This window comes from Phyllobates terribilis, unplaced genomic scaffold (genome assembly GCF_046119375.1).
Source record: "Phyllobates terribilis strain yellow unplaced genomic scaffold, ASM4611937v1 Scaffold_5__5_contigs__length_657084704, whole genome shotgun sequence".
Taxonomy (NCBI): Eukaryota; Metazoa; Chordata; class Amphibia; order Anura; family Dendrobatidae; genus Phyllobates; species Phyllobates terribilis.
In genome coordinates this window covers 28,677,631-28,702,019 of record NW_027362765.1, presented here as the reverse complement: position 1 = coordinate 28,702,019, position 24,389 = coordinate 28,677,631, and the positions used below count along the sequence as shown (strand labels likewise).

Sequence of the window (24,389 nt, the reverse complement as noted above, 5' to 3'; positions counted from 1 at the left end):
ATTTTTAGCTGCATCTAGCCCGGAAAATAATTTTGGGGCTCCGAGATGCGCAAGACACATAAGTGCCTTCTTGCTGCACTACCTGCAACATGACCCTCATATTGTCAGAATTCGAAGTAATCCTGACTACTGGGTTGCCACACTCTTAGATCCCCCAAACTTTTCGATCAACCTTTTCATTTTAATAAAGACCAAAAAAATGGTCATTTTTGAAATTATAAGCATTAGCAGGTTATTAGAAACTGAAATCAAACAGTTTTCAACTCAAAACGTTATTCTAGGTGATGTTACATTTTCACATAGGACCCCTTGTTCGAAAGGAGCTTCTGAACTCTCTCGTCCATTGAATTTGTCAGGTTTTGGATGGTTTCTGCTTCAATTGTTTTGCATGAGGACAGAATACTCTCCCAGAGCTGTTGCTTAGATGTGAACTGCCTCCCGCCATCATAGACACTCCTTTTGATGATGCTCCAGAGGTTCTGAATGGGGTAGAGGTCAGGGGAGCATGGGGGTCACACCATAAGTTTGTCCCCTTTTATGCCCATATCAGCCAGAGATGCAGATGTTTTATGTGCAGCATGAGATGGTGCATTATCATGCATAAAAATGATCTTGCTGTGGAATACATGGTTCTTCTTCTTGAACCATGGCAGGAAGTGCTGTTTGAGAAACTCCACATACATTATGGAGTTCATCTTTACCCCTTCAGGGATCCTAAAGGGGCCGACAATCTCTCTCCCCATGATTCCAGCCCAAAACATAAAGTGTATTCATTCAAATTAGAGAGACAATTTAAATTAAAAAGCTTAGAGCTGCCTCCACCACAGGGGGGCTCGCTCGACCCACCAGCGGACAGGCACCAGTATTGGGAGAGGGGGGCTGGCCGTCAGGGTTCACCGCGGCTCTGGCACAAACCCGGCGACACGGAGGTGGCACAGGCAGGAGCAGACTGGCCGTGTCGGCTTCTCACTTTTTGGATTTTAGAAGGGCATGACATGCCTATATCTGTGTCTCCCCCTCCTTTTACTCCTCCACCTCTTTTCTTTTCGCATGACTATATGTACTTGTCACTTTTCCATGTGTTAGTTGTGTCTTCTGAGCAGTTTGTCAGCTTTTGGACACCTTTGAAGGTGTTTTCTATGTGTTTCTATGTGTTTTTGTTTGCCTGCCATTGGTTTTAACGGTGTTCGAAGGTGTTCGACGAACAGTTCGGCGAACCGAACCGAACTCGAACACTACAGGGGTGGCTCAACACTACTCATAATCTAAATTCCCTATCAGTATTAGAGTGTGAGAGGAAACCAACGCAAAACAGGGGAGAACATACAAACTCCTTGCAGATGTTGTCATTGGTGGAATTTGAATCTAGGACCGCAGCGCTGCAAGGCTGCAGTGCTAACCACTGAGCCACCATGCTGCGACTCAGATAAATATGTACATGTACATAGACAGAGCATGCACATTTATATACATACAAAAGCTGCTACATATACACATTTGCATACACTATGTATATAATAACCCACTTTGCAGTTTCTTACTGGTCATGTGAAAGGTCCTGGAGCTAGTCAGGTGGAACGTTCTTTGGCTGCTCCCTCAGGACGAGCAGCCTCTGTACAGGTCCCAGTATCTTCCTCTCCTGCGCATCACTGATCACATGGATCAGTGTGGGGCAGGAAGAGAGAGAGGTTCTCTCAGTGATCGGAAAGGACACTGTTTCAGCGTTTTCTTCCATCATTTTCTTCCATCACAGGAAGCTGCCTCTAGACCATAAGAGGCACTCACTAATTAGCAATAATTTTTCGTGTTTAAAGTGCATCTAATAGTCAAAAAAATGCGAGAAATTCCAAAGTAATTTCCCTTTCTCGTTTAATTTTACAACTGTCTGTTATGTTTTTTGTACAATTTGTCAATAAAATATATAGTTTCTCCCAGTGTGCGTTATCTTTGATGTTTAACACATTATGTTTTATAGTAAATAATTTTTCACATTCCAGGTATGATAATGGCTTCTCCCTGTTTGGGATTTTAGCTGTTTAATAAAATAGCATTATTGTTCAAAACATTTCCCACATTCTTAATATGAACATTGCTTCTCCTCTGCGTGAATTTTCTGGTGATTATCAAGACTTGATTTATCTGCAAAACGTTTCCCACATTCTGAACGTGAATATGGCTTCTCACCTGTGTGAGTTCTCTGGTGATAAAGAAGAACTGATTTTTGTACAAAACATTTTCCACATTCTGAGCATGAAAAAGGCTTCTCCCCTGTGTGAGTTCTCTGGTGAATAACAAGATAAGATTTATGCACAAAACATTTCTCACATTCTGAACATGAAAAAGGCTTCTCCCCAGTGTGAATTCTCTGGTGATTATCAAGACTTGATTTATCTGCAAAACATTTCCCACATTCTGAGCATGAATATGGCTTCTCTCCTGTGTGAGTTCTCTGGTGTCTAACAAGCGATGATTTCTGTGAAAAACATTTTCCACATTCTGAACATGAAAAAGGCTTTTCCTCTTTGTGAGTTCTCTGGTGTGTAAGAAGATATGATTTCTGTACAAAACATTTCCCACATTCTGAGCATGAAAAAGGCTTCTCCCCGGTGTGAGTTCTTTGGTGAATAGCAAGATAAAATTTCTGTACAAAACATTTCCCACATTCTGAACATGAAAAAGGCTTCTCCCCGGTGTGAGTTCTCTGATGTGTGATAAGATTTGATTTATCTGTAAAACATTTCCCACATTCCAAACATGAAAAAGGTTTCTCCCCTGTATGAGTTCTCTGGTGACTAACAAGATCTGATTTCTGGTTAAAACATTTCCCACATTCTGAACATGTATGTGGCTTCTCCCCAGTATGAATTTTCTCATGCCTAACAAGATCTGATTTCTGGTTAAAATATCTCCCACATTTGGAACAAAAAAAATCATTCTCCTCTGCGCAAATTTTTCGATGTTTAACAAAAGATGTTTTGAGGGGAAAACTATTTCCATATTCTGAATGTGTAATTGGCTTCTTTGCTTTAAGAGCAGTTTGTTTTTCTATGCCTCTTTTCTGACTTTTATTTTTCTTCGTAGTCTGTAATGAATTAGAAGATAGGACCTGTTTCATAGGATCAGATGATAGGTCTTTGCTGTGAAGGGATGATGGTGTATCTGGAGTAATGACATTCACTTCAATTGCATCCTGTGTGATCTCAAGGTCATCTGATTTAAAAATTGAAGCTGTCAGCTGTCCCTCTGATCTCCTGTCACTGTCATCTACCAAGAATAAAACCAATTATTAAATAATAAAATATCCTTGAAATGTATATTTTTGAACATTTCTACTGAAAATGTCCAGAAATGGGAAGTTAAGTAGCAAAATTAAATTATTCACTAAGACAATGACAGTTCACAGTCTAATAGAAGACCTCAGAGCATGAACCAGTAGAGCGTGGTGTTCAACTGTTTGTTCATTATGCCTTATTTTGGAATAAAAAGCCACCAAAAAATTTTTATGTAGGCGAAAATGATACTAATAAAAACTTCTACTCATGACGCAAAAATCAAGCCACTCAGCTGTCAAAATAGTCACTACTTCTATAGATTAATTCACTGATGGTTATAATTTAGAAAATGGAGTCACTTTATGGGGTTTACTTCTGCTTTAGTTTTCTACCATTCTGCAACATTGGGGCTATTGCAAATAGTGTGTCACATCTCGTCTGGGATCTGCTCTTGTGATGTCTGCTTCTATCACCAGTTGCCAACATCATTCATTCTGTGGGTGGAGTCGGTGATGGAGGAGACATTGTGACCAGAATCTCTGGTCGCAATTTTTAAACTTTTAATTTTTATGCCCTTAAACCAGAGATATGTCACACAAAATAGTTAATAAATAACATTTCCTACGTGGCCACTTTAAATCTGCACAATTTTTTAAAAAATATTATTTTTTTTGTTAGGAAGGTAGAAGGGTTAAAGTTGACCAGCAATTTCTAATTTTTCCAACAAAATTAACAAAACTATTTCTTTAGTCACATCACAAATGAAGTGATTTTAGCGGGCCTAAGTGACAGAAAATATCCGAATGAACATTTACTTTTTATTTTTCACAAAAATTTTACTTTAGTCTCAACTTTTTTATTTTCACAAGGGTAACAGGAGAAAATGGACCAGACAATTTACTGTGCAATTTCTCTTGAGTATACCGATACACCATATGTGGGGAAAAAGTACTGTTTGGACTCAGGGCTCGGAAGGGAAGGAGCATAGTTTGAGCTTTTGAGCGCAAAAATGGCTAGAATCAAGAGCGGATGTCATGTCTTGTTTGGAGAGCCCCTGATGTGTTTAAACAGTGGAAACAGTGGAAACCCACACAAGTGACCCCATTTTTTAAGCTAGACCCCTCTCAAGCAAAGAGTGCCATTTGACATTTTTAACACAAAATTTTCTGGAATCATTAGCAGATGGCATGTCACGTTTGGAAAGCCCCTGATGTGCCTAAACAGTGGAAACCCCCCACAAGGGACCACATTTTGGAAACTAGTCCCCTCTACAAAAATATCTAGATGTGTGATGAGCACCTTGAACTCCCAAGTGCTTCATAGAAGTTTATAACGTTGATCTGTGAAAATAAAAAATCCAATTTTTCCAACAAAAATGTTCTTTTAGCCCCAATTTTTTATTTTCACAAGGTTAACAGGAGAAAATGCACTATACAATTTGCTGTGCAATTTCTCCTGAGTATGCCGATACCCCATATGTGGGGGAAAACTACTGTTTGGACGCACGGCAGGGTTCGGAAGGGAAGGAGCGTTATTTGACTTTTTGAACGTAAAATTGGCTGTAATCGTTAGAAGACGCCTTGTCGGGTTTGGGGAGCCCCTGATGTGCCTAAATAGTGGAAAACCCCGACAAGTGACGCCATTTTGGAAACTAGAACCCTCATGGAATTTATCTAGATGTGTGGTGAGCAATTTGAACCCCTACGTGCTTCACAGAAGTTTATAATGTTGAACTGTGAAAATGAAAAAAAAAATTGTTCTCGCAAAAATGTTGGTTTTGCCCCAAATTTTTCATTTTTGCAAGGGTAACAGGAGCAAAATGGACCATACAATTTGTTGTGCAATTTCTCCTGAGTACACGGATACCCCATATGTGGCTGAAAACTACTCTTGAAGCACATATTGGAGTTCATTTTTTGCTGGAATGGTTTGAGGGTGCCATGTCACATTGGCAGAGCCCCTGAGGTGCCAGAACAGCAGAAACTCCCTATAAGTGACGTAATTTTACAAAATACACCTCAATGAATTTATCTAGGGGTGCAGTGAGCATGTTTACAGCACATGTGTCTCACAGAAAGTTATATCATTAGGCGGTGAAGAAAGAATAACTGCATAGTCAGCACTTAAATGTTGTTTTAGCCCCAAATTTTTACATTTTTAAAGGCGAATATAAAAAAGGACCTCACAGTTTGTTGTGCAATTTCTCCAGAGTACACCAATACCCTACATGTAATCAGGAACTATTTTCAGGCACAGTGCAATACTCAGAAGGGAAGGAGTGCCATAATTATGTGCAGATTTTACTGTTATGGTTTGCGGGTGCCATTACCCACTAGCAGAGCCCCTGACATGCCAGAACAGCAGAAACCCCCATAAGTGACCCCATTTTACAAACTACACCTCTCATCACCTGAATTCATCTAAGGGTGCAGTGATCATATTGACACCATGGGTATGTCACAGAATTTATACCATTGGGCAGTAAAGAAAAAATAATTACAATTTTACCTCAAAAATTTAGTTTTAGCCCCAGATTTTCACAAGGGAAAATAGATAAAAATGGCAACAAAATTTGTCACATAATTTCTGCTGAATGTGGAAATACCCCATATGTGGCTGTACAGTACTGCATAGCCACATAGGGAGACTCGGGGGGACGGAATGTTATTTGCCTCTTGGAGAGCAGATTTTCCTGGAATAGTTTGCAGACTCCATATACAGAGTCCCTAAGTGATGGAAGAGCAGAATGCACCCCTCAAGTGACCCCATTTTGGAAAATTATACCCCTTTTGGAATTTATCTACAGGTGTAGTAATGATTTGACTCCATGGGTGATTTCCAGAAACAACCAGCAGTGGATATTGCTGAGTGAAAATTGCAAATTTGCTATTGTAATGCCCGTACATTATGCCCAGGTTGTGCTTCTGGAGACATGCACCCGGAAATTAAGCGGGCTCTCATCGCTAAAAAAATACCAAAGATGTGGATGCTAAATGTTGTTTAGGCACACTGTGGGTCTCAGAAGGGAGGGGGCATTTGGATTTGGGAGTGCTGAATTTGCTGGATTTCTTTTGGGGGGGGTGAGGAGCCATAGCGCTTTTCCAGAGCCTTTGTGCTACTAGTACCATGGAACCCCCTATATTTCCGTTAACAGATGATGGACCTGAGTGGGGGCTTGTTTTTTTGTGGATTGAGTTGAAGCTTTTATTGGCAACATTTTACATAACATTTGGGATCACATTTATTCAGCGCTCTACGCTGAGCACTTACATCGGGGTTTCGATCTAAAATCGCCAAGTGACGTGATTCAGATGAAACCCCTGAGGGATCCATTCCCTTTAGTGAGGCAGCAGAGTTACTCTGGACTCCGTCTGGCCTCTGTTTAGCGGTGTCCTTCTTTTCAGAGATGCACAAAACTGTGGCCTACGACAATTTTATGCAAGCTTAAAAAGATGGACACAGCCGGATCATAAGCCAAACAACATCCAAAGTCACTCCATCTTCCTCATTATAGGGAATCTTCGACCGGGGTTCCGTCTGAATCACGTATTTCAGAGATTTACATGGAAACTCCGGTGTCAGAGCTCAGGTGTCAGAGCTCAACGTAGAGCACAGAATAAATATGATCCGAGCATTACTGAGATCTTTGGGAGGCAAAATGAACAAATCAGCAGCCGTTCCTCATGTGGTATAAGTGATTAGACGACTTTATTCTTTGGGTCAGTGCGATTACAGCGATACCAGCTTTATATCAGGGTTTTTTGTTCGGCTGCTGGGTTTTTTTGTTTTTTGGTGCAAAAACGCATTGTCATATTTTGAGAGCTATAATTTTTCCATATTTTGGCTGACAAAGTCATGTGAGGGTTTGTTTTTTTTGTGAGAGGAGTTGACGTTTTTATTGGTACCATTTTCGGGCACATGACATTTTTGATCGCTTTCTATTCCGATTTTTGAGAGGCAGAATAAACAAATACGAACAATTCAGGAATTTTTTTATGCCGTTCCGTATGTGGTAAAATTGATAAGGCAGCTTCATTCTTCGGGTCAGTACGATTACAGCGATACCACATTTATATCATTTTTTATATTTTGCCACTTTTACACAATACAAACTGTTTTACAGAACAAAGAATTCTTTTTGCCTAAACAGTGGAAACAACCCACAAGTGACCCCATTTTGGAAACTACACCCCTCAAAGAATTTATTTAGAGGTATATGGTGGACCTTAAATGGACTCATTTATGGTGGACTACTGGAGCTCCTAAGAGTTCTGATCAGAAAAGTAGAGAAGGTATTAGTGCGCCACATTACAGGAGCGATTGTGCAGTAATCTGAATTCCTTAGTATCAAAAACATAATGGAAATAATGACATGGAGTGAAGCCATGAAACCAGGGTTCGAGCCATGCCAACAGATGTCCTGCAGACGTGAATAAATGTATATTACAGCCATCAGACACGCACAGCTTAGAGATATACCATGGCACAGGTGTAATGTTTTTTGTGTAGTTTATTACAATTCTCTTTAAAGTTAGTTGGTTTTAAAAGGAATTGAAATTCAGGATAAAGGGAAACTCTGTTTTATTGTGCAGAAATTCACACTTGGCCCTCACTGCACAATTCATGTTGTCGGTCATAAAAATGAAGTTTGGCCATAAAGACTGGACCTGGTCTTGTAGGAACCATATGAGCACATTCAGCAGCCAGAAGGGACAGAAAATAGGTTCATACAATAAGATATTGATGCCATTAAACCAGGGCTTGAGCTATGCCAATACATCCCCTGCAGACGTGAATAAATGTATATTACACCCTTCAGCCCCGCACAGCTTAGAGATATATCATGGCACAGGTGTGATGTTTTTTGTGTAGTTTATCGCAATCCTTTTTGAAGTTAGTCAGTTTTAAAAGAAATTTAAAAGTCACGATAAAGGGAAACTCTGTTCTTATTGTAGAGACATTCACGCTTTGCTCTCACTGCACATTTAAATTTGCCGATCATAAAAGTGAACTTTGGCCACAAAGACAGAACTTGGTATTGTAGGGACCACATGAGCACATTCAGCAGCACAGAAGAGAAGGTAGATTCATCCAATAAGATATCAGGATTCTAGGAAGGTAACAGCATCATTACCCTCCACTTTCTCTTAGAGGCCCATCATAATAATTTTTTTAAAGTGATTTTCTATCTTGTCAGCACCTTCTACGTGCACTGTCATTTGGCTTTGTAGCTTTCAGATCTGGGCAGATAAGAGTCAGCATCTTCTGATTTCAGGGGGTAAGTGGACCCACAATGTTTTATAGAAGAAGGGCTTTCAATGCCCAAAATAAATTGAAAAGTTTCAAGTGGAGGCACATGCATGGGTCTAACAGCAGAATGATGATCACATGCTTGTGATATCTCCGGACTACACCGATGATAAAGCAGTGAAAGCTGAAGACTGAGAAGAATCTGTGACTCTGCATTTAGTGGTTACTACTCACCTGTGCTGTCATCTGTAAGAATCTCCTCTTTACACCACTCATCACCACTCACATATGTTTCTGTAGTATCGATATGGGTCAAATCTTTACCCTGAAACACATATTGTAAAAGTCACAGACAGATGGAGAAGTCACATCTATGATCAGCTCTAATCCTGCCATCTCCACAGATCTCATTACACAAGTATAAAACATATAATAACGGGGGATAAAACAAGACTGAACACAAGACCTTCACAGCCGTCTACACATCATATGGGAGATCTCATGACACCTTCTCTCCATCTACCTGATGATCCTGAGGAACAGTGGGATCTTCTTGTTTACAGTCCTGTGGAAGAAGAGGACGGGGACATCTCTCTGGTGTTGTCCTCTTACTAAATAGATCTGGAGGAAACACATACAGGGAGTGAATTTATTCTTTACATACAGATAATTATAGGCAGTGTGTATTTAGTCTGTCTATTACCTGGTGATGTGAGGGGCTGGGGAACCTCCATCATGACGTTCTTGTACAGATCTTTGTGTCCTTTTATATACTCCCACTCCTCCATAGAGAAATAGACGGTGACATCCTGACACCTTATAGGAACCTGACACATACAATGATACCGTCATCCCCCAGATCCCTTCATAGCATTATTGTATAATGTCCCAGCATTCCCAGTAGTGTCACCTCTCCAGTCAGCAGCTCAATCATCTTGTAGGTGAGTTCTAGGATCTTCTGGTCATTGATGTCCTCATGTATCTGAGGTGGAGGCCCCATGATTGGGCTCAGGGTTCTTCCCCATCCCTCAGAAACAGGGGCCTGACAGCGCTCACTAGAGGTCTTCTTCACTACTGTGTAGTCCTGGTTATGGAGAGACACATTAATAAATCTCACTACAGACATATCCCGAGTCCTCACCTCTCAAGTTCTGTCCATCTGTTATTCCCATAGATAAGAATGATGTAATGTGACATCATCAGAATCTCTCACCTCTCCAGTAAGCCGAAAGAGGATCTCTAGGGTGAGGTGTAATATCTTCTCCACCATTTTGTTCCTGTCAGTATCCATCCTTGATGGGTAAATCAGAAAAATTCTCTAAATATAGAAGATTTCCACTGAGAAGATCCGATATTAAAGTGACCCGAATGTGAAGAAGATGAGCCGATGTGACATTATAAAGAATCCTATGTAATAATACAATTATGGGAGATAAAGTAACGAACAAAAGGGTAACAATGTACAGTATTGAACTTTTGACTTTCGGGCTCCATATCTCACTAAAACTACTGCTTCGATCATGGGGCTAACTTCATTTTATACACAATCATCTTAGCTATCTCACATATAAATTTGACTTGCAACTATTTAGCATATGATTAGTTAGGCAGGTTCTTGTCATGTCACTATAAGGGAATACATATAATGCAAGAGATTCATATAAATTACTGCAGATATTTAAATATCCTATTAAGAGCTAAAATAGAAATAATCAGAATCAATATATATAGTTTCAATCTCTGTACAAAAGCACAAAATAGGCAGATTAGTATAATGTAGATACATATATCAGTCAGTACAATATTGGAAGCATGAGTGTGTGGAATAATAACTGGGGCTCACAAAACAGTAGATATCACCTGTGGTGTACACCATGATAAGAGGTGTCTAGCAATGCAAAACTTGGCTCTCTTGTATGGAGCCAGAAGTAGTGTAACTGGCTTACAGTAGAAATTCCCATATATAGATCCTAAATAAAACCACCAAGGTCATCTGTTCATTCAATCACGTGGGGGCGAGAGAGTCCAAACGGAAAATCCATTGGCATTCTATTTGGAGGATTAGTTTATTCCAGTCTCCTTTCTGACAACCTCTAAAATACAAAAAAGAGATCGCTTTGTTGTCACTATGATGGTACTCTCTAATTTGTCTAGCAATGGGTTATCTCTTATGTCTGATGTCTCCGAGGTGTTCACCGATTCGTCTTATAAATTCCCTTTTCATTTTTCCCCCAAAATCTATATATAGTGACATTCTTACTAAAATTTTAGACGAGGGTCTTGTTAAAAAAACAATCTCAAAAAATAAATTTGAAGGCACCTAATTTTCCTACTATTCCCATCTTTTATGCTCTCCATAAAGTTCACAAAAGGATAGACCCACATAGAGGATGACCTTAGTTTCATGAGTAAATTCCATTAGTCAGTACACAGGGATCTACAGTAAATAGACAAGATACACCTCCCCTTTGTCATTTTGATGCTTTCACATGTCAGGCATACAGCAGATCTCTTGGTGAAATTGGATGATACAACGCTGGTGGGTGTGGAAGAACTGAGCAACGAGCCAGGCTTATACTGGTGGGGCATGACTACCGGGTATTCACTAGAGCCTCTGATGGTGAGGATAGGCTTGGCCGCAGATAGTCACCAGGTTCTACTCATGGGCAGTTCCCGGGTCTGCAGCAGCTCTTGGGTAAGAGGTTCAGGAGGGTGAAGGCAAAGATGTGGTCAGACAATTCAAGGTCAGGGTGTTGGCTTTATCTTGGCTGGTTATCAAAAATAATGTGGTCAGACAATCCAAGGTCAGGGCAGGCAACACAGGTTCGATACACGTAGTCAGGGCTGCCACCAGCAATTTCGGGCCCCCTTGAGACTCCGCCCATGCTCCACCTCCCCCAACTCCGCCTCCACCCCTTGAACCTTCCACAGTCCCACCGGCCACTCTTGAAAAAACTCCACTTCTGCACCACATCCTCACCAAACACACATTAACAGTTCCCATTGAACATCATATCACACACATAACCATCAGCTTTTGTTTTGGCCAAAAGATGTTTTAAGCCGCCACCAGGACAAGGAGACTCTTCTGGCAGGGCCCTACTCTACTCTAGCCTATTAAACATTTCTTATAATACCCAATACTCTTTTTAGGTATATTTTTATTTATTTTTATTTACGGGAATGTGTCACATACATTTTATAAAATGACCAATAATATCACATACAAGGAACAAATACCATCACACCATGACCAGACCACATATTACCACCACATAGTGACCGAATAATGCCACATACAAGGTACAAACACCGCCACACCATTACCAGACCACATATTACCATCACATAGTGACTGAATACTACAATACTAATCATTAATAAAAAAAAAACACAATACTATTATTACCATAAGTACAATTATACACAGGAACTCTGTACATAATATACAGTGGATAGTGTCAGTGTACAGATAACACACTGACTCACCTGTGACGTCTCTAGTTGAGGTCCTTCATCTTCGCTTTTCTTGTTCATCCAGCCAGGACTTGTCTTTGCGTAAAATAACATTTATCTAGAGCACTGCTTCCAGAGCACATTCCTCATTTTTTCCCCAACTTCTACACTACACCATATGAAGAAAAAAAGTGACATTGTGCCGCCCTGCACAGTAACAGGACCCCCTTCACTGAAAACAGTATCCTCAAAAATAAAATACATCACAGCAGTAATAATATCTATAATTAGCCCCTACAGTAATAATGTCCCACATCTTGCCCCAATGTCTCCATCCTGCCCCCATTGTCTCCATAATTAGGCCCTACAGTAGTAATGTCCTACATGCTGCCCCAATGTCTCCAGCCTGCCCCCATTTGTCTACAACCTGCACCCAATGTCTCCATTCTGCCTTTATCCTGTCCCCATTTGTCTCCATCCTGTCCTCATGTCTCAATTTGTCTCCATTCTGCCCACATTGTCTACATCCTGCCCACATGTCTCCATTCTGCCCCAATGTCTCTCCATTCTGCCCCAATGTCTCACATTCTGCCCACCATATTTCCATCCTGCCCCCATAGTGAGGCTTTTAAAAAAAAAATGGATGTCCCATCATCCAAAGCATGGTCGCTGGCGCATGACAGTGACATCATACGCCAACGACATGCGCGCTGTCATCAGGTGCCAACCTGTGATTGGCTGGCGGCTGTTAACTATTGCCGTGTGGGACGCTTCCCGCACAGCAATAGATTTAAAGTGAACGTATGTCCGAGGACGCACGTTCACACAACCGGAAGAATCCTGCCGCCGGGGCCCGGTGAACAGAAGAACGGGGGCCCTACCGGTCCCCTCTGTTCACCGGGCCCCATACGCCAGTAAGGGCAGTAATGCCCTGATGGCGGCCCTGAATGTAGCAGAGGTCAGGAGTAGCGATGGGCGAACCCGAAAGATAAAGTTCGGAGTCCGTGCATGGTCCCCGAACACTGGCTTCTCCCGGAAGTCCATGTTACTGTTCTGGTTCAGGAGCCCAAACAAAGCCTCTTGAAAGGCTGCAGTGCAGCCAAGCAACAGGCTTTTCCGGAGTGGGCCCTTTACTGGCCCCATCACAGCCATCTCATGTATTGGCATGGCTATGATTGGTCAGCGCACTGTGTTAAAAAAAAAATAATAATAATAAAAAAAAGAAGTGGGGTCGGCTCTATTCTTGATAACAAGTGCAGTCAAACCTGACAGCTGCGGCCTGCATCCCTCCAATTTATCTTGGCTGGTTATCAAAAATAAAGGGATCCCTACGCTTTTTTTTTTAATTATTTAAATAAATCATTTTAAAAAACGGTGTCGGATTCCTCCATGGTTATTGACCCTCCCCAGCCTAAAAATAGTAGCCCGCAGCCACCCCAGAAAAGATGCATCCATTAGCTAAGCCAATTCTGAAGCTTTGCCCACTTTCCCACTTCCCATGGACATAAAACAGCTGACATCAACCCCAAAGCCATTACCCCTTTTGCCAACACACCAGGACAAGTGGGTAGAGCCAAGGCTAAGTGCCAGAACTGGCTCATCTAATGGATGCGCCATTTCTGGGGTGGCTGAAGGCTGGTGTTTTTAGTCTGGGAGGGGGCCAATATCCATGGCCCCTTCCCAGCCTATTAATATCAGCCCACAGTTCTCTCTTTAGCGTTTGCTTGTTTTTAAAAATAGAGGAAACCCCAAGTAATTTTTTTTGGGGGGGTCATCTTTTTTAATAATCAATAAAGGCTACACAGACAGCTATGAGCTGATATTAATAGGCTGGGAAGCTTCATGGATATTGGTCCCTTCCCAGAATAATAACACCAGCCCCCAACTGTCTGCTTTTCTTCAGCTGGTTATTAAAATAGGGGGAACCCCACATCATTTAATTTTGCAAGTACAGTAAAATACATGTAAGGGGGTGACCGGTCACGTGTCTCTTCTCTCTTCTTACCTCGGTGTGCACATGTTTAGGTATATTGTGTTTATCTGGTAAACATGTACATGATCTACTGACAGACATGTTAGTTACAGTGATAGGATTTAGGCAGTGCAGAGGTGGACACTTTAAGGAGAGAGTTAAGATAGGAAATAGTTAAAGAATTAGGAGCTACTCAGTGTGGGAGGAGCAGGACAGTGTGGACTGGGGGAAGTTCCTGTTTTAGAGCAGTAGTTGCAGGACCAGGGAAAAGAGCAGCAGCATGTTCGGTCCAGCAGCAGAGAACCGTCATCATGTAAATCGGACAAAGGCTTTCCTATTAAGCCCAGGACCTATGGTCCAGAAGAGGTAGCTGTGTGGCTTCCGTTAAGTCTTCCAAGAAGCGGAGGACTAGACGGACAGGGATTAGTCCCGAAAAGGCTGTGCAGGACTTACAAGGCTGCAGTGCCTCAGCTACTTTAAGGGTCAAAGTGGCCAGCTAAGAAAAGGGATAGATCAGGACAACCGGACGGTAAACAAGAACGCGTGCTGTGTAAAGAACTGTAACTCTGCCAAACTGACTGTCCTGTTCTGCTATGCTGAAGTTAAAAGTAAAGTTGTGTTTTCATATAAACATGGAGTGGAAGCCCTTTAATGTTCAAGTGACGGTCCCTGAAGTAAATGGACCGAGGATGGAACAGAACTACAAGCAAACCGTAAGTGCCATGCATCACAGTTACCACATGGGAAGTTTGGGAGCCGGTGTGAAGAACTGCAACATTCCCTCACCATCACAGTCACCCTAGGTCCTTTACATACACACCCAAGGTAACCTTAGTTCACAGCCTCCAGGTGTTCCAGCAGCTGGAAACTCCAGGAACCTTAAAGTTTCCCTTAAGGTTTCCGGGCCTCACAGCTGCTGGGAGACCTGGTGGCTGTGAGCTCTGGTAACCTTTAAGTTTTCCTGAGTTCATAGCCACAGGGTCTCACAGTAGCTCTAGTGCCAGATTGATGAGTGCCGGAATACGGAGTGCCAGACTCGCGGTCGTTCATCAGTTCGGCACTGGTGCTTCACAGCATGAGAACCAGCTGTTATGAGCTCAGGTGACCTTACAGTATCCCTCATGAGAACCGGACGATGTGAATGGAGATAAAGTTATTGATATTACCTCAGTTCCCAGCAGCCGGGTTTCGCGGAGCGGAGCATGACACCCGGCATTTGCTGCTGCTCCAGTGTATGGAGCTGTGTTCTTTGAATAGCGCTCCATACATTGGATGTAGCACAGCTGGATTTCATCGTGGGACATCAGCATTATGGATTATCAGTGGACAGGTGAGGATTACTTTGATTTTTCATTTTCATGTTAATAAATGGAAAAAAGGTGGGGATTTGCCTGGGAGTATTTTGTTCAATTAAAGGACTTTTTTCTGTGTGTCTTTATTGATTTTCACTACTGGGGGGCTACTAACCCCTGGGTTTGATATCAGCAGACATAAAACAGCTGACATCAACCCCAAAACCATTACCCCTCTTGCCAACGCACCAGGGCATGTGGGAAACCTGAGAATAATATAATAATAATAATAATCTAATGGATGCGCCATTTCTGGGGGGGGCTGAGGGCTGATGTTATTAGTCTGGGAGGAGGCCAATATCTGTGGCCCCTTCCCAGCCTATTAACATCAGCCAGCAGCTGCCTGCTTAGCCTTTCCTGGTTACTAAAAATAGGAGGGACCCCACGCCATTTATTTAAATAAATAATAAAAAAAAAAGGCGTGGCGTTCTCCTCATTTTTGACAATCAGCCAAGCTAAAGAAGACAGTTGGGGGACTGGAATTCTCAGGCTGGGAAGGTCCATGAATATTTAGCCCTCCGCAGCCTAAAAATTACAGCCCGCAGACACCCCAGAAATGGCACATCCATTATATGCACCAATTCTGGCTATTTATTCAGCTCTTCCCACTTGCCCTGGTGCGGTTGGCAAGCGGGGTAATATTTTGGGGTTGATGTCAGCTTTGTAATGTGACACACAGAAAAAGTCCTTTAATTGAACAAAACACTCCCCAAAAATTACCCTCTTTAACACATATATTAACATTAAAAAAAAAAAAAAAAAAAAAATTCGAAGTAATCCTCAGCTGTCCACCGATAATCCGTATGTCCCATGATGAGCTCCAACTGTACTACATCTGGATGCATTGCTGAGCGGTGACATAAGTCTCAGCACTTAATGACGTCACCACAGGTCACACAGAGCTGCGTTTTCACGCTAAGCCCATTGTGTCCTGGATGCCAGGCTGAGTGGTCGCATTGTGTCATTGTCACACATACTGTAAACCAAGAGCCACAAACAATTTACTCAAATGGGAAAGTCATCACCCTGTTACTCTCAAAAAGGGTTTAACTAAGGGACAATATATCCGTATTAGAAGAAATTGTTCACAAATTGATAACTTTAGGATGCAGACAATGGACTTAACCTCTTTACCCCCAAAGGCTGTTTGCACGTTAATGACCAGGCCAATTTTTACAATTCTGACCAGTGTCACTTAATGAGGTAATGACTGCAATGCTTCAACGGATCCCACGGATTCTGAGAATGTTTTTTCGTGACATATTGTACTTCATAGTAGTGGTAAAACTTCTTTGATATGACTGGTGTTTATTTGTGAAAAAATCTGAAATTTGGCAGAAATTTTACAAATTTCGCAATTTTCGAACTTTGAATTTTCATGCCCTTAAATCAGAAAGATATTTCACACAAAATAGTTAATAAATAACATTTCCCACATGTCTACTTTACATCAGCACAATTTTGGAACCAAAATTATTTTGTTAGGAAGTTAAAAGTTGACCAGCGATTTCTAATTTTTCCAACAAAATTTACCAAATAATTTTTTCAGGGACCACATCACATTTGAAGTGACTATGAGGGGCCTTTATGACAGAAAATACCCCAAAGTGACACCATTCTAAAAACTGCACCCCTAAAGGTGCTCAAAACCCCATTCAAGAAGTTTATTAACCCTTCAGGTGCTTCACAAGAATTTTTGGAATATGGAAGAAAATGAACATTAAACTATTTTTCGCAAAAATTTTACTGTAGACACAATTTTTTTTATTTTCGCAAGAGTACCAGGAAAAAAATGGACCTTAAAATGTGTTGTGCAATTTCTCGTGATCATGCAGATACCCCATATGAGGGGAAAAAACACTGTTTTGGTGCATGACATGGCTAAGAAGTGTAAAATTTGCTTGAATAATTAGCGGATGCCATGTCACATTTGGAGAGCCCCTGATGTGTCTAAACAATGGAAACAAGAAACACAATTTTGGAAACTAGATACCTTATGGAACTTATCTAGATGTGTGGCGAGTACTTTGAACCCCCAAGTGTTTCACAAAAGTTTGTAACGTAGAGCAGTGAAATAGAAGATCACAAAAAAATCTTTTAGCCCAAATTTTTTTATTTTCACAAAGGTAAAAGGAGAAATTGGACCCCAAAAGTTGTTGTGCAATTTCTCCTGATTATGATAATACCCCATATGTTGGGGTAAATTATTATTTGGGTGCACGGCAGGGCTGAGAAAGGAAGGAGTGACATTTTGGAACACAGACGTTGATGGAATGATCTGCGGGTGTCATATTGCGTTTGGAGAGCCCGTGATGTGCCTAAACAGTGGAAACCCCCCACAAGTGACCCCATTTTGGAAAGTAGACCCCTCAAAAATTTTAGTTAGATGTGTGGTAGGCACCTTGAAGCCACAGGTGCTTCACAGAATTTTACAACGTGGATCTGTAAAAATTAAAAAATATTTTTTTTTTCCCACAAAAATTTAGTTTTAGCTTCCAATATTTACATTTTGAGAAGGGTAGCAGGAGAAAATGGACCCCAAAACACTACATGGGTGTTTTCCAGAAACAAGCAGACGTGGACGCTTCTGAGTGAAAATTGCAAACTGCCGTTGTAGTGACCAGTACGTTATGCCCAGCTCATGCTTCTGGAGACATGCACCCATAAATTAGGCGGGCTCTCATCGCTACAGAAATGCCAAACATGTGCAATCTAACTGCGGTTTAGGCACACTGTGGGGCTCAAAAGTGAGGTGGGCATTTGTATTTGGGAGCACAGAATTTGCTGAATTTCTTTTGGGGGGCAAGGACCATTTCGCTTTTCCAGAGCCTTTGTGCTACTAGTAACGTGGAAGAACCCTATATTTCCGTTAACAGATGACAGACCTGAGTGGGGACTTGCTTTTTTTGTGGATTGAGTTAAAGCTTTTATTGGTAACTGTAACATACCTGGCGGCGTCCTTGCATGGTGGTCCATCTCCCACTGTGCAAGAGCGCGCACTTGATCTCCAGTCCAGAATGTCTCTCTGGCTTCCCTCCATGCTGTCTGTTTGTGTCTGTTTCTGCTGCTTAAGGACGGCGCCCGATCACTTCCTGCTTTTTGTACCTGCTGTGGGTCACACCCCTTGTGCGTCCTCAGCCTATTGCTGTCTGTCACCTGGTATATAGCTCAGCTGCTCCCATCTATCCCTGCCTGAGCATAGTGTTTCATTCAGTGTGTGCTTTCACTCTGAAGGTGCCAGGTCCCGTTCTTTGTCTCCTGCCTTGCGGTATCAGTTCCCGTGTCTGAGCTGAGTCCTGTCTTTGTCTCCTGCCTTGCGGTATCAGTTCCCGTGTCTGAACTGAGTCCTGTCTGTGTACTCTTGCCTGCTGCCTTTCCTGGAGGCTGTATTTCCAGTCCTGTCTGAACACGCTCCTAGCCTGTTCCTCCGCCTTCTAGGGGCCGATTACCTAGATCCGTTCCTGTATCTTGTCTGTCCTGTCTGAACACGCTCCTTGCCTGTTCGTCCCGCCTCTCTGGGGGCCGATTACCCAGACCTGCTCCTGTATCTTGTCTGTCCTGTCTGAACACGCTCCTTGCCTGTTCGTCCCGCCTCTCTGGGGGCCGTATTCCCAGACCCGCTCCTGTGTCCCGCTCCTGTGTCGGTCTCGTCCGTACACTCAGTTCCAGTCTGTACTCTCTCCTATCTTTCATCTGTCTTTTCTCTATGTCTGTTCCTTTCCTTTTTCTGCAGAGTCTGAACTCGTACCTAACTCCTGCCTGTAGTCTCTGTACTCCCGTTTGTGAGTTTGTGGTCCACTCGCTACTTCACTGCAAGTACCCTGTGGGTATCTGGCTCTGCCTTTCCCTTCCTGTCTGTTCCGTGTGAACAGAGCCCTGTCCCCCCTACTCAGCCTTGCCTGCTCTGACTCCTTTGCTCACCGCTCCGGCGGTTCTAGCCTGCTCTGACTCCTTTGCTCACCGCTCCGGCGGTTCTAGCCTGCTCTGACTCCTTTGCTCACCGCTCCGGCGGTTCTAGACTGCTCTGACTCCTTTGCTTACCGCTCCGGCGGTTCTAGCCTGCTCTGACTCCTTTGCTCGCTGCTCCGGCAGCCTTGCTCCGCTCTGACCCTTTTGCTCGCTGCTCCGGCAGTCTCGCTCCACTCTTGCTCACCGCTCCAGACGGCCTCGTCCTGCTTTACTCTTGCTCACTGCTCTAGCAGTCTCGCTCAGCTCTGATCCTTTGTTCACCGCTCCTGGCGGCCTTGTCCTGCTCTACTCTTGCTCACCGCTCCAGGCGGCCTTGTCCTGCCCTGTTCTCGCTCACCTCTCTGGGCGGCCTCACTCTGCTGTGTTTGTCCGCCACATCTGTGGTTCTGTTCCTGAGTCCCAGTGTGTACTGGGTCCTATCCCGCCAGTGTCCCTACCTGCTAGTGCCTCCCTGTCTCCACTCTAGCTGTGCTTGCCTGTACCCGCCTGCCTGCATACCCGCCTGCCTGCATACCAGTCGTGCCTGCCTATACCCACCAGTCTGTGTGCCAGCCTACCAGTCTGTTCCTGTATTCCCCTGTGTGGGTCAACAGCCGTGTCCGGGGTCTGTCCTGGAGTAGCACCTGGTCCCTCTGCTCGGTTCCTCCTTGGTGCACTGGCGTCGTATGCCGTCGTGCGACCCTGGTCGGATCGGGTGAATACCTAGTTAAGCCCCTCCAGGCATTCACTCTCCGGCACGGTCCAGTGGAATCACTACAATCACACGCACACGCCGCTCAGCCCGGGCGTGTGCATAACAGTAACATTTTACTAGTGTTGAGCCACCCCCTTAGTGTTCGAGTTCGGTTCGGTTCGTCAAACACCCGTGTGTTCGCCGAACTGTTCGTCAAACTGTTCGTCGAACACCTTCGAACACCGTTAAAACCAACAGCAGGCAAACAAAAACACATAGAAACACATAGAAAACACCTTCAAAGGTGTCCAAAAGCTGACAAACTGCTCAGAAGACATAAATAACACATGGAAAAGTGACAAGTACATATAGTCATGCGAAAAGAAAAGAGGTGGAGGAGTAAAGGAGGGGGAGACACAGATATAGGCATGTCATGCCCTTCTAAAATCCAAAAAGTGAGAAGCCGACACGGCCAGTCCGTTCCTGCCCGTGCCACCTCCGTGTCGCCGGGTTTGTGCCAGAGCCGCGGTGGACCCTGACGGCCAGCCCTCCTCTCCCAATACTGGTGCCTGTCCGCTGGTAGGTCGAGCGAGCCCCCCTGTGGTGGAGGCAGCTCTAAGCTTTTTAATTTAAATTGTCTCTCTAATTTGAATGAATACACTTTAAATCCTTTTACAAGGATCTATTGGAGGGCAAGTCTCATGCCAGCAGCCGCGTAATTCCAGCTCCAGTAGCGTCCACTAAAGCTGCTGCAGTTAAAAAGCTTTTATAAGGATCGAGCTCGGCTGTCCACCGCAAGGCGTCCTACCGCCAGTCCCAGCCCCTATGCCTTGGGGTGCCTCCTGATGCTCTTCACTGAGTATTCCGTGGTCCCGAAGCATTTCCTTTGAAAAAATTAAGTGTCCAAACTACAGGTGGTGTAGCTTGCTTAACAGCCGGGATAATCCGCTGACCAGCAGACACTGCTACTAGGTACAAAGTATTTCCTGGGCTAGATGCAGTTAAAAATTTGTAATTAGATACTCTCGTTGGATGCTGAGAAAGCATTCCATAGAGTCTCCTGGCACGCCATATATTATTCTCTTAAAAAGCTTGGGGTAGGGGTCTAGGGGACCCTTTTATAGCGAAAATCACGGCCCTGTATCACAATAAGTCACCTAGGCTGAAGATACATGGAACTGTGGCACCCTGAGGGCTCGGTTGCTACAGAGGTATTGCACCTCACCCAGAGGTGTGATATCTCTCTCTCAGGTAAGGATGGTGGAGTGTGGATCAGGACCCGACACCTGCATGCATTACACCACATTGCCGTGGGGCAGGGCGACCAATATGCCCCTGAGATGGGCACGACAGTCCCTGTCCCTGGCTGGAGTGGGGGGAGGGAACACTGAGGAAGGGGAACCCTGTAGTGCAGGAGCAGGGAGGAAGCAGTTCCTGGGTGCATTGAGAAGGGAGTATAAAAGGTGGGCACCATCTTAGTTCAGTGCAGAGAAGTATGAGCAGAAGTGACAGGGAGCAGGGGCTCTGCATGAGATCTGCTCCGGAGGCGGGCCTAGTAACAGAGGCCCAGGCCTGGAAGAGGGAGAAGGAAGGAAGAGGAGAGGAGAAAGCTCCAGGAACGAGGAATGAAGGGATCCCAGGGGTGCGGACGGGCGAGTCACCACCGCACGCCCGAATCCACCTGCGTGGAGGGGTCAGGCCAAAGGGGGAGACCAGTCCCCGAAACTAGTGGAGGCGGGATACGACCCTCAGCTAGAAACCGGAGGCTATGACATTTTATGTGGCGCAGCCCCTCGCTACACCCGCTAGGAAGGCACCACATAGGGTCAGGGAAACTGGCGCCAAGTTTACCAAGAGGAGGCCCGAGGCAGCCGGACAGAAGGGTTGGTAAGAAAGGCCAGACAAAGGACACACAAAGGGGGTCCTGTGAAGTGCTCCAAAGATATCTGGGAGTTGTCTGAGCCCCTCACCTGGTGAGAACAGTACGACGTGGGCAGCCGTTACCTGCAGAAGTGGTCTGGATAATAAGAACTGTGAGTAAAGGCCCTGGACTGCATCACTGACTCCGTGTCATTACTGCTGCTGCCCTGCACCATCACTCCCATCATCCGCATACACTGCCCTGAGGCAATACTCCTCCCGCGGGGAGTTATGCTACACTCTGCTGCACCCACAACACCAGCCTCAGCGGTCTGCCCTGCAGCGGCGGATCAGTCTGACCGCAATTCACGGGTGGGGTAGTCAGACATTTAAACATCAAAACCACATAAATAGTTCCGCCACTGGCTTGACCGCCCTGAGCCACGGAACCGGGTCGCCACCAAGGAGACTACAACCACCAGCATCCACCAAAAAAGGTCCGGCTCCGGGTGTCCCAAGGCCCAGGGGGCGCGTCAGAACATTTTCATCACCTTTCATAATCACCAATGGGACAAGGCAGGGATGTCCTCTGTCCCCTCTCTTATACATCCTAGTGACGGAGCACCTGCTCTCATCAATTCGCCATAACCCCAATATTAGGTGGATTGAGGTGGGAGGCACCGAGTACAAGTGCTCTCTATTTGCTGATGATGTCCTAGTATATATCACTCAATCACATATATCCATCCCTGTTGCTATGGATGAAATAGATCACTTTGTTACATGGTCAAATTTTAAAATCAATGCAGCGAAGTCTGAGGCCCTCGATGTCTCCCTCCCCAAATCCATACAGGATTCCATCCAGTCCAACTTTCCCTTTGCCTGGCCCTCACAGGGTATCAAATACTTAGGAATTCCTATTCATAGAGACCTCTCCCGTCTATGTTATCTTAATTTTGGGCCCTTTATTGAACAACTCCATACAGACCACGGTTGGCAAGGTAGAACTGTAAGATTCACTACGTGAACCACTGGTATTTTGTGGAAAAGCACATGTACACTGTGTTCCAAATTATTATGCAAAAAGTGTTTAGGAGTGATAAGGGAAGAATTTGTTTGTTTGTCAGTTAAACTCATTGATGGTGATGTGTGTCAGGGCTCTTTATATCACTGTAAGCAATTGCAGACACCTGTGCTAATTAGTTTGGCAAGTGTGTCCAATGAAAGGCAAGACTACTTAAGAAGGCAGTCCCACATTATTAAGCAGCCTACATTTTCTGCCAAAATGGGAAAGAAAAAGGATGTGTTGGCTGCTGAGAAGCAACAAATTGTGGAGTGTTTAGGTCAAGGCATGACTACAATCAACATTGCCAAGACACTTCATCCTGATCATCGCACAATCAAGAAGTATGTAGCTGATTCACAGTACACACGTGTGCGTGCTGATAAGGGCAAATTGAGGACTCTTTCCTACAGGCAATTACGTCAGGTTAAAAGAGCAGCGGCAAAAAAGCCTTGTCATAGCAGCAGACAAGTTTTTGAAGCTGCTGGTGCCTCCAACGTCACCCGAACAACAAGATGCAGGGTCATTCAGAGGTTTGCAGCTGTGCGTACACCATCCTGTCGACCTCCTCTATCCACTGCACACAAGCAGAAACGGCTCCAGTGGGCCAAACAATACATGAAGACTGACTTCTAAACTGTTTTGTTCACGGATGAGTGCCGTGCAATGCTCGATGGTCCAGATGGAGTGGAGTGGAGGATGGCTGGTTGATGGACACCCCATGCAAACACGGCTACAGCGCCAACAAGGAGGAGGTGGAGTAATGTTTTGGGCTGGAATCATGGGGAGAGAGATTGTCGGCCCCTTTAGGATACCTGAAGGGGTAAAGATGAACTCCATAATGTATGTGGAGTTTCTCAAACAGCGCTTCCTTCCATGGTTCAAGAAGAAGAACCGTGTATTCCGCAGCAAGATCATTTTCATGCATGATAATGCACCGTCTCATGCTGCACATAACACATCTGCATCTCTGGCTGATATGGGCATAAAAGGGGACAAACTTATGGTGTGACCCCCATGCTCCCCTGACCTCTACCCCATTCAGAACCTCTGGAGCATCATCAAAAGGAGTGTCTATGATGGCGGGAGGCAGTTCACATCTAAGCAACAGCTCTGGGAGGGTATTCTGTCCTCATGCAAAACAATTGAAGCAGAAACTATCCAAAATCTGACAAATTCAATGGACGAGAGAGTTCAGAAGCTCCTTTCGAACAAGGGGTCCTATGTGCAAATATAACATCACCTAGAATAAAGTTTTGAGTTGAAAATGGTTTGATTTCAGTTTCTAATAACCTGCTAATGCTTATAATTTCAAAAATGACCATTTTTTGGTCTTTATTAAAATGAAAAGGTTGATCGAAGAGTGTGGGGGATCTAAGAGTGTGGCAACCCAGTAGTCAGGATTACTTCGAATTCTGACAATCTGAGGGTCATGTTACAGGTAGTGCAGCAAGAAGGCACTTATGTGTCTTGCGCATCTCGGAGCCCCAAAATTATTTTCCGGGCTAGATGCAGCTAAAAA

General features: G+C 44.0%; 1 protein-coding gene across 1 annotated transcript; it reads right to left on the bottom strand.

Moving 5' to 3' along the window:
* Positions 1 to 1,868: 1,868 nt before the first annotated feature.
* On the bottom strand, positions 1,869 to 18,503 carry LOC141271793 (uncharacterized). The gene is made up of 7 exons (XM_073681948.1): positions 18,251 to 18,503; positions 9,736 to 9,814; positions 9,433 to 9,606; positions 9,226 to 9,349; positions 9,046 to 9,143; positions 8,757 to 8,847; positions 1,869 to 3,264 (listed from the first exon to the last, which is right to left on the bottom strand). The coding sequence occupies exons 1-7, from the start codon at positions 18,340 to 18,342 to the stop codon at positions 2,078 to 2,080; spliced, it is 1,845 nt and encodes a 614-aa protein (XP_073538049.1). The 5' UTR covers positions 18,343 to 18,503; the 3' UTR covers positions 1,869 to 2,077.
* Between the last annotated feature and the right edge of the window lie 5,886 nt (positions 18,504 to 24,389).

Excerpts from the sequence above, each read along its gene's own strand:
- LOC141271793 (XM_073681948.1), bottom strand. The coding sequence starts at position 18,342 with ATGGAGGGAAGCCAGAGAGACATTCTGGACTGGAGATCAAGTGCGCGC. Across the intron at positions 9,815-18,250 it reads CCATGCAAGGACGCCGCCAG|GATGGATACTGACAGGAACA; the intron begins GTATGTTACAGT and ends TTACCCATCAAG. Across the intron at positions 8,848-9,045 it reads CTGTTCCTCAGGATCATCAG|GGTAAAGATTTGACCCATAT; the intron begins GTAGATGGAGAG and ends TATGTGTTTCAG.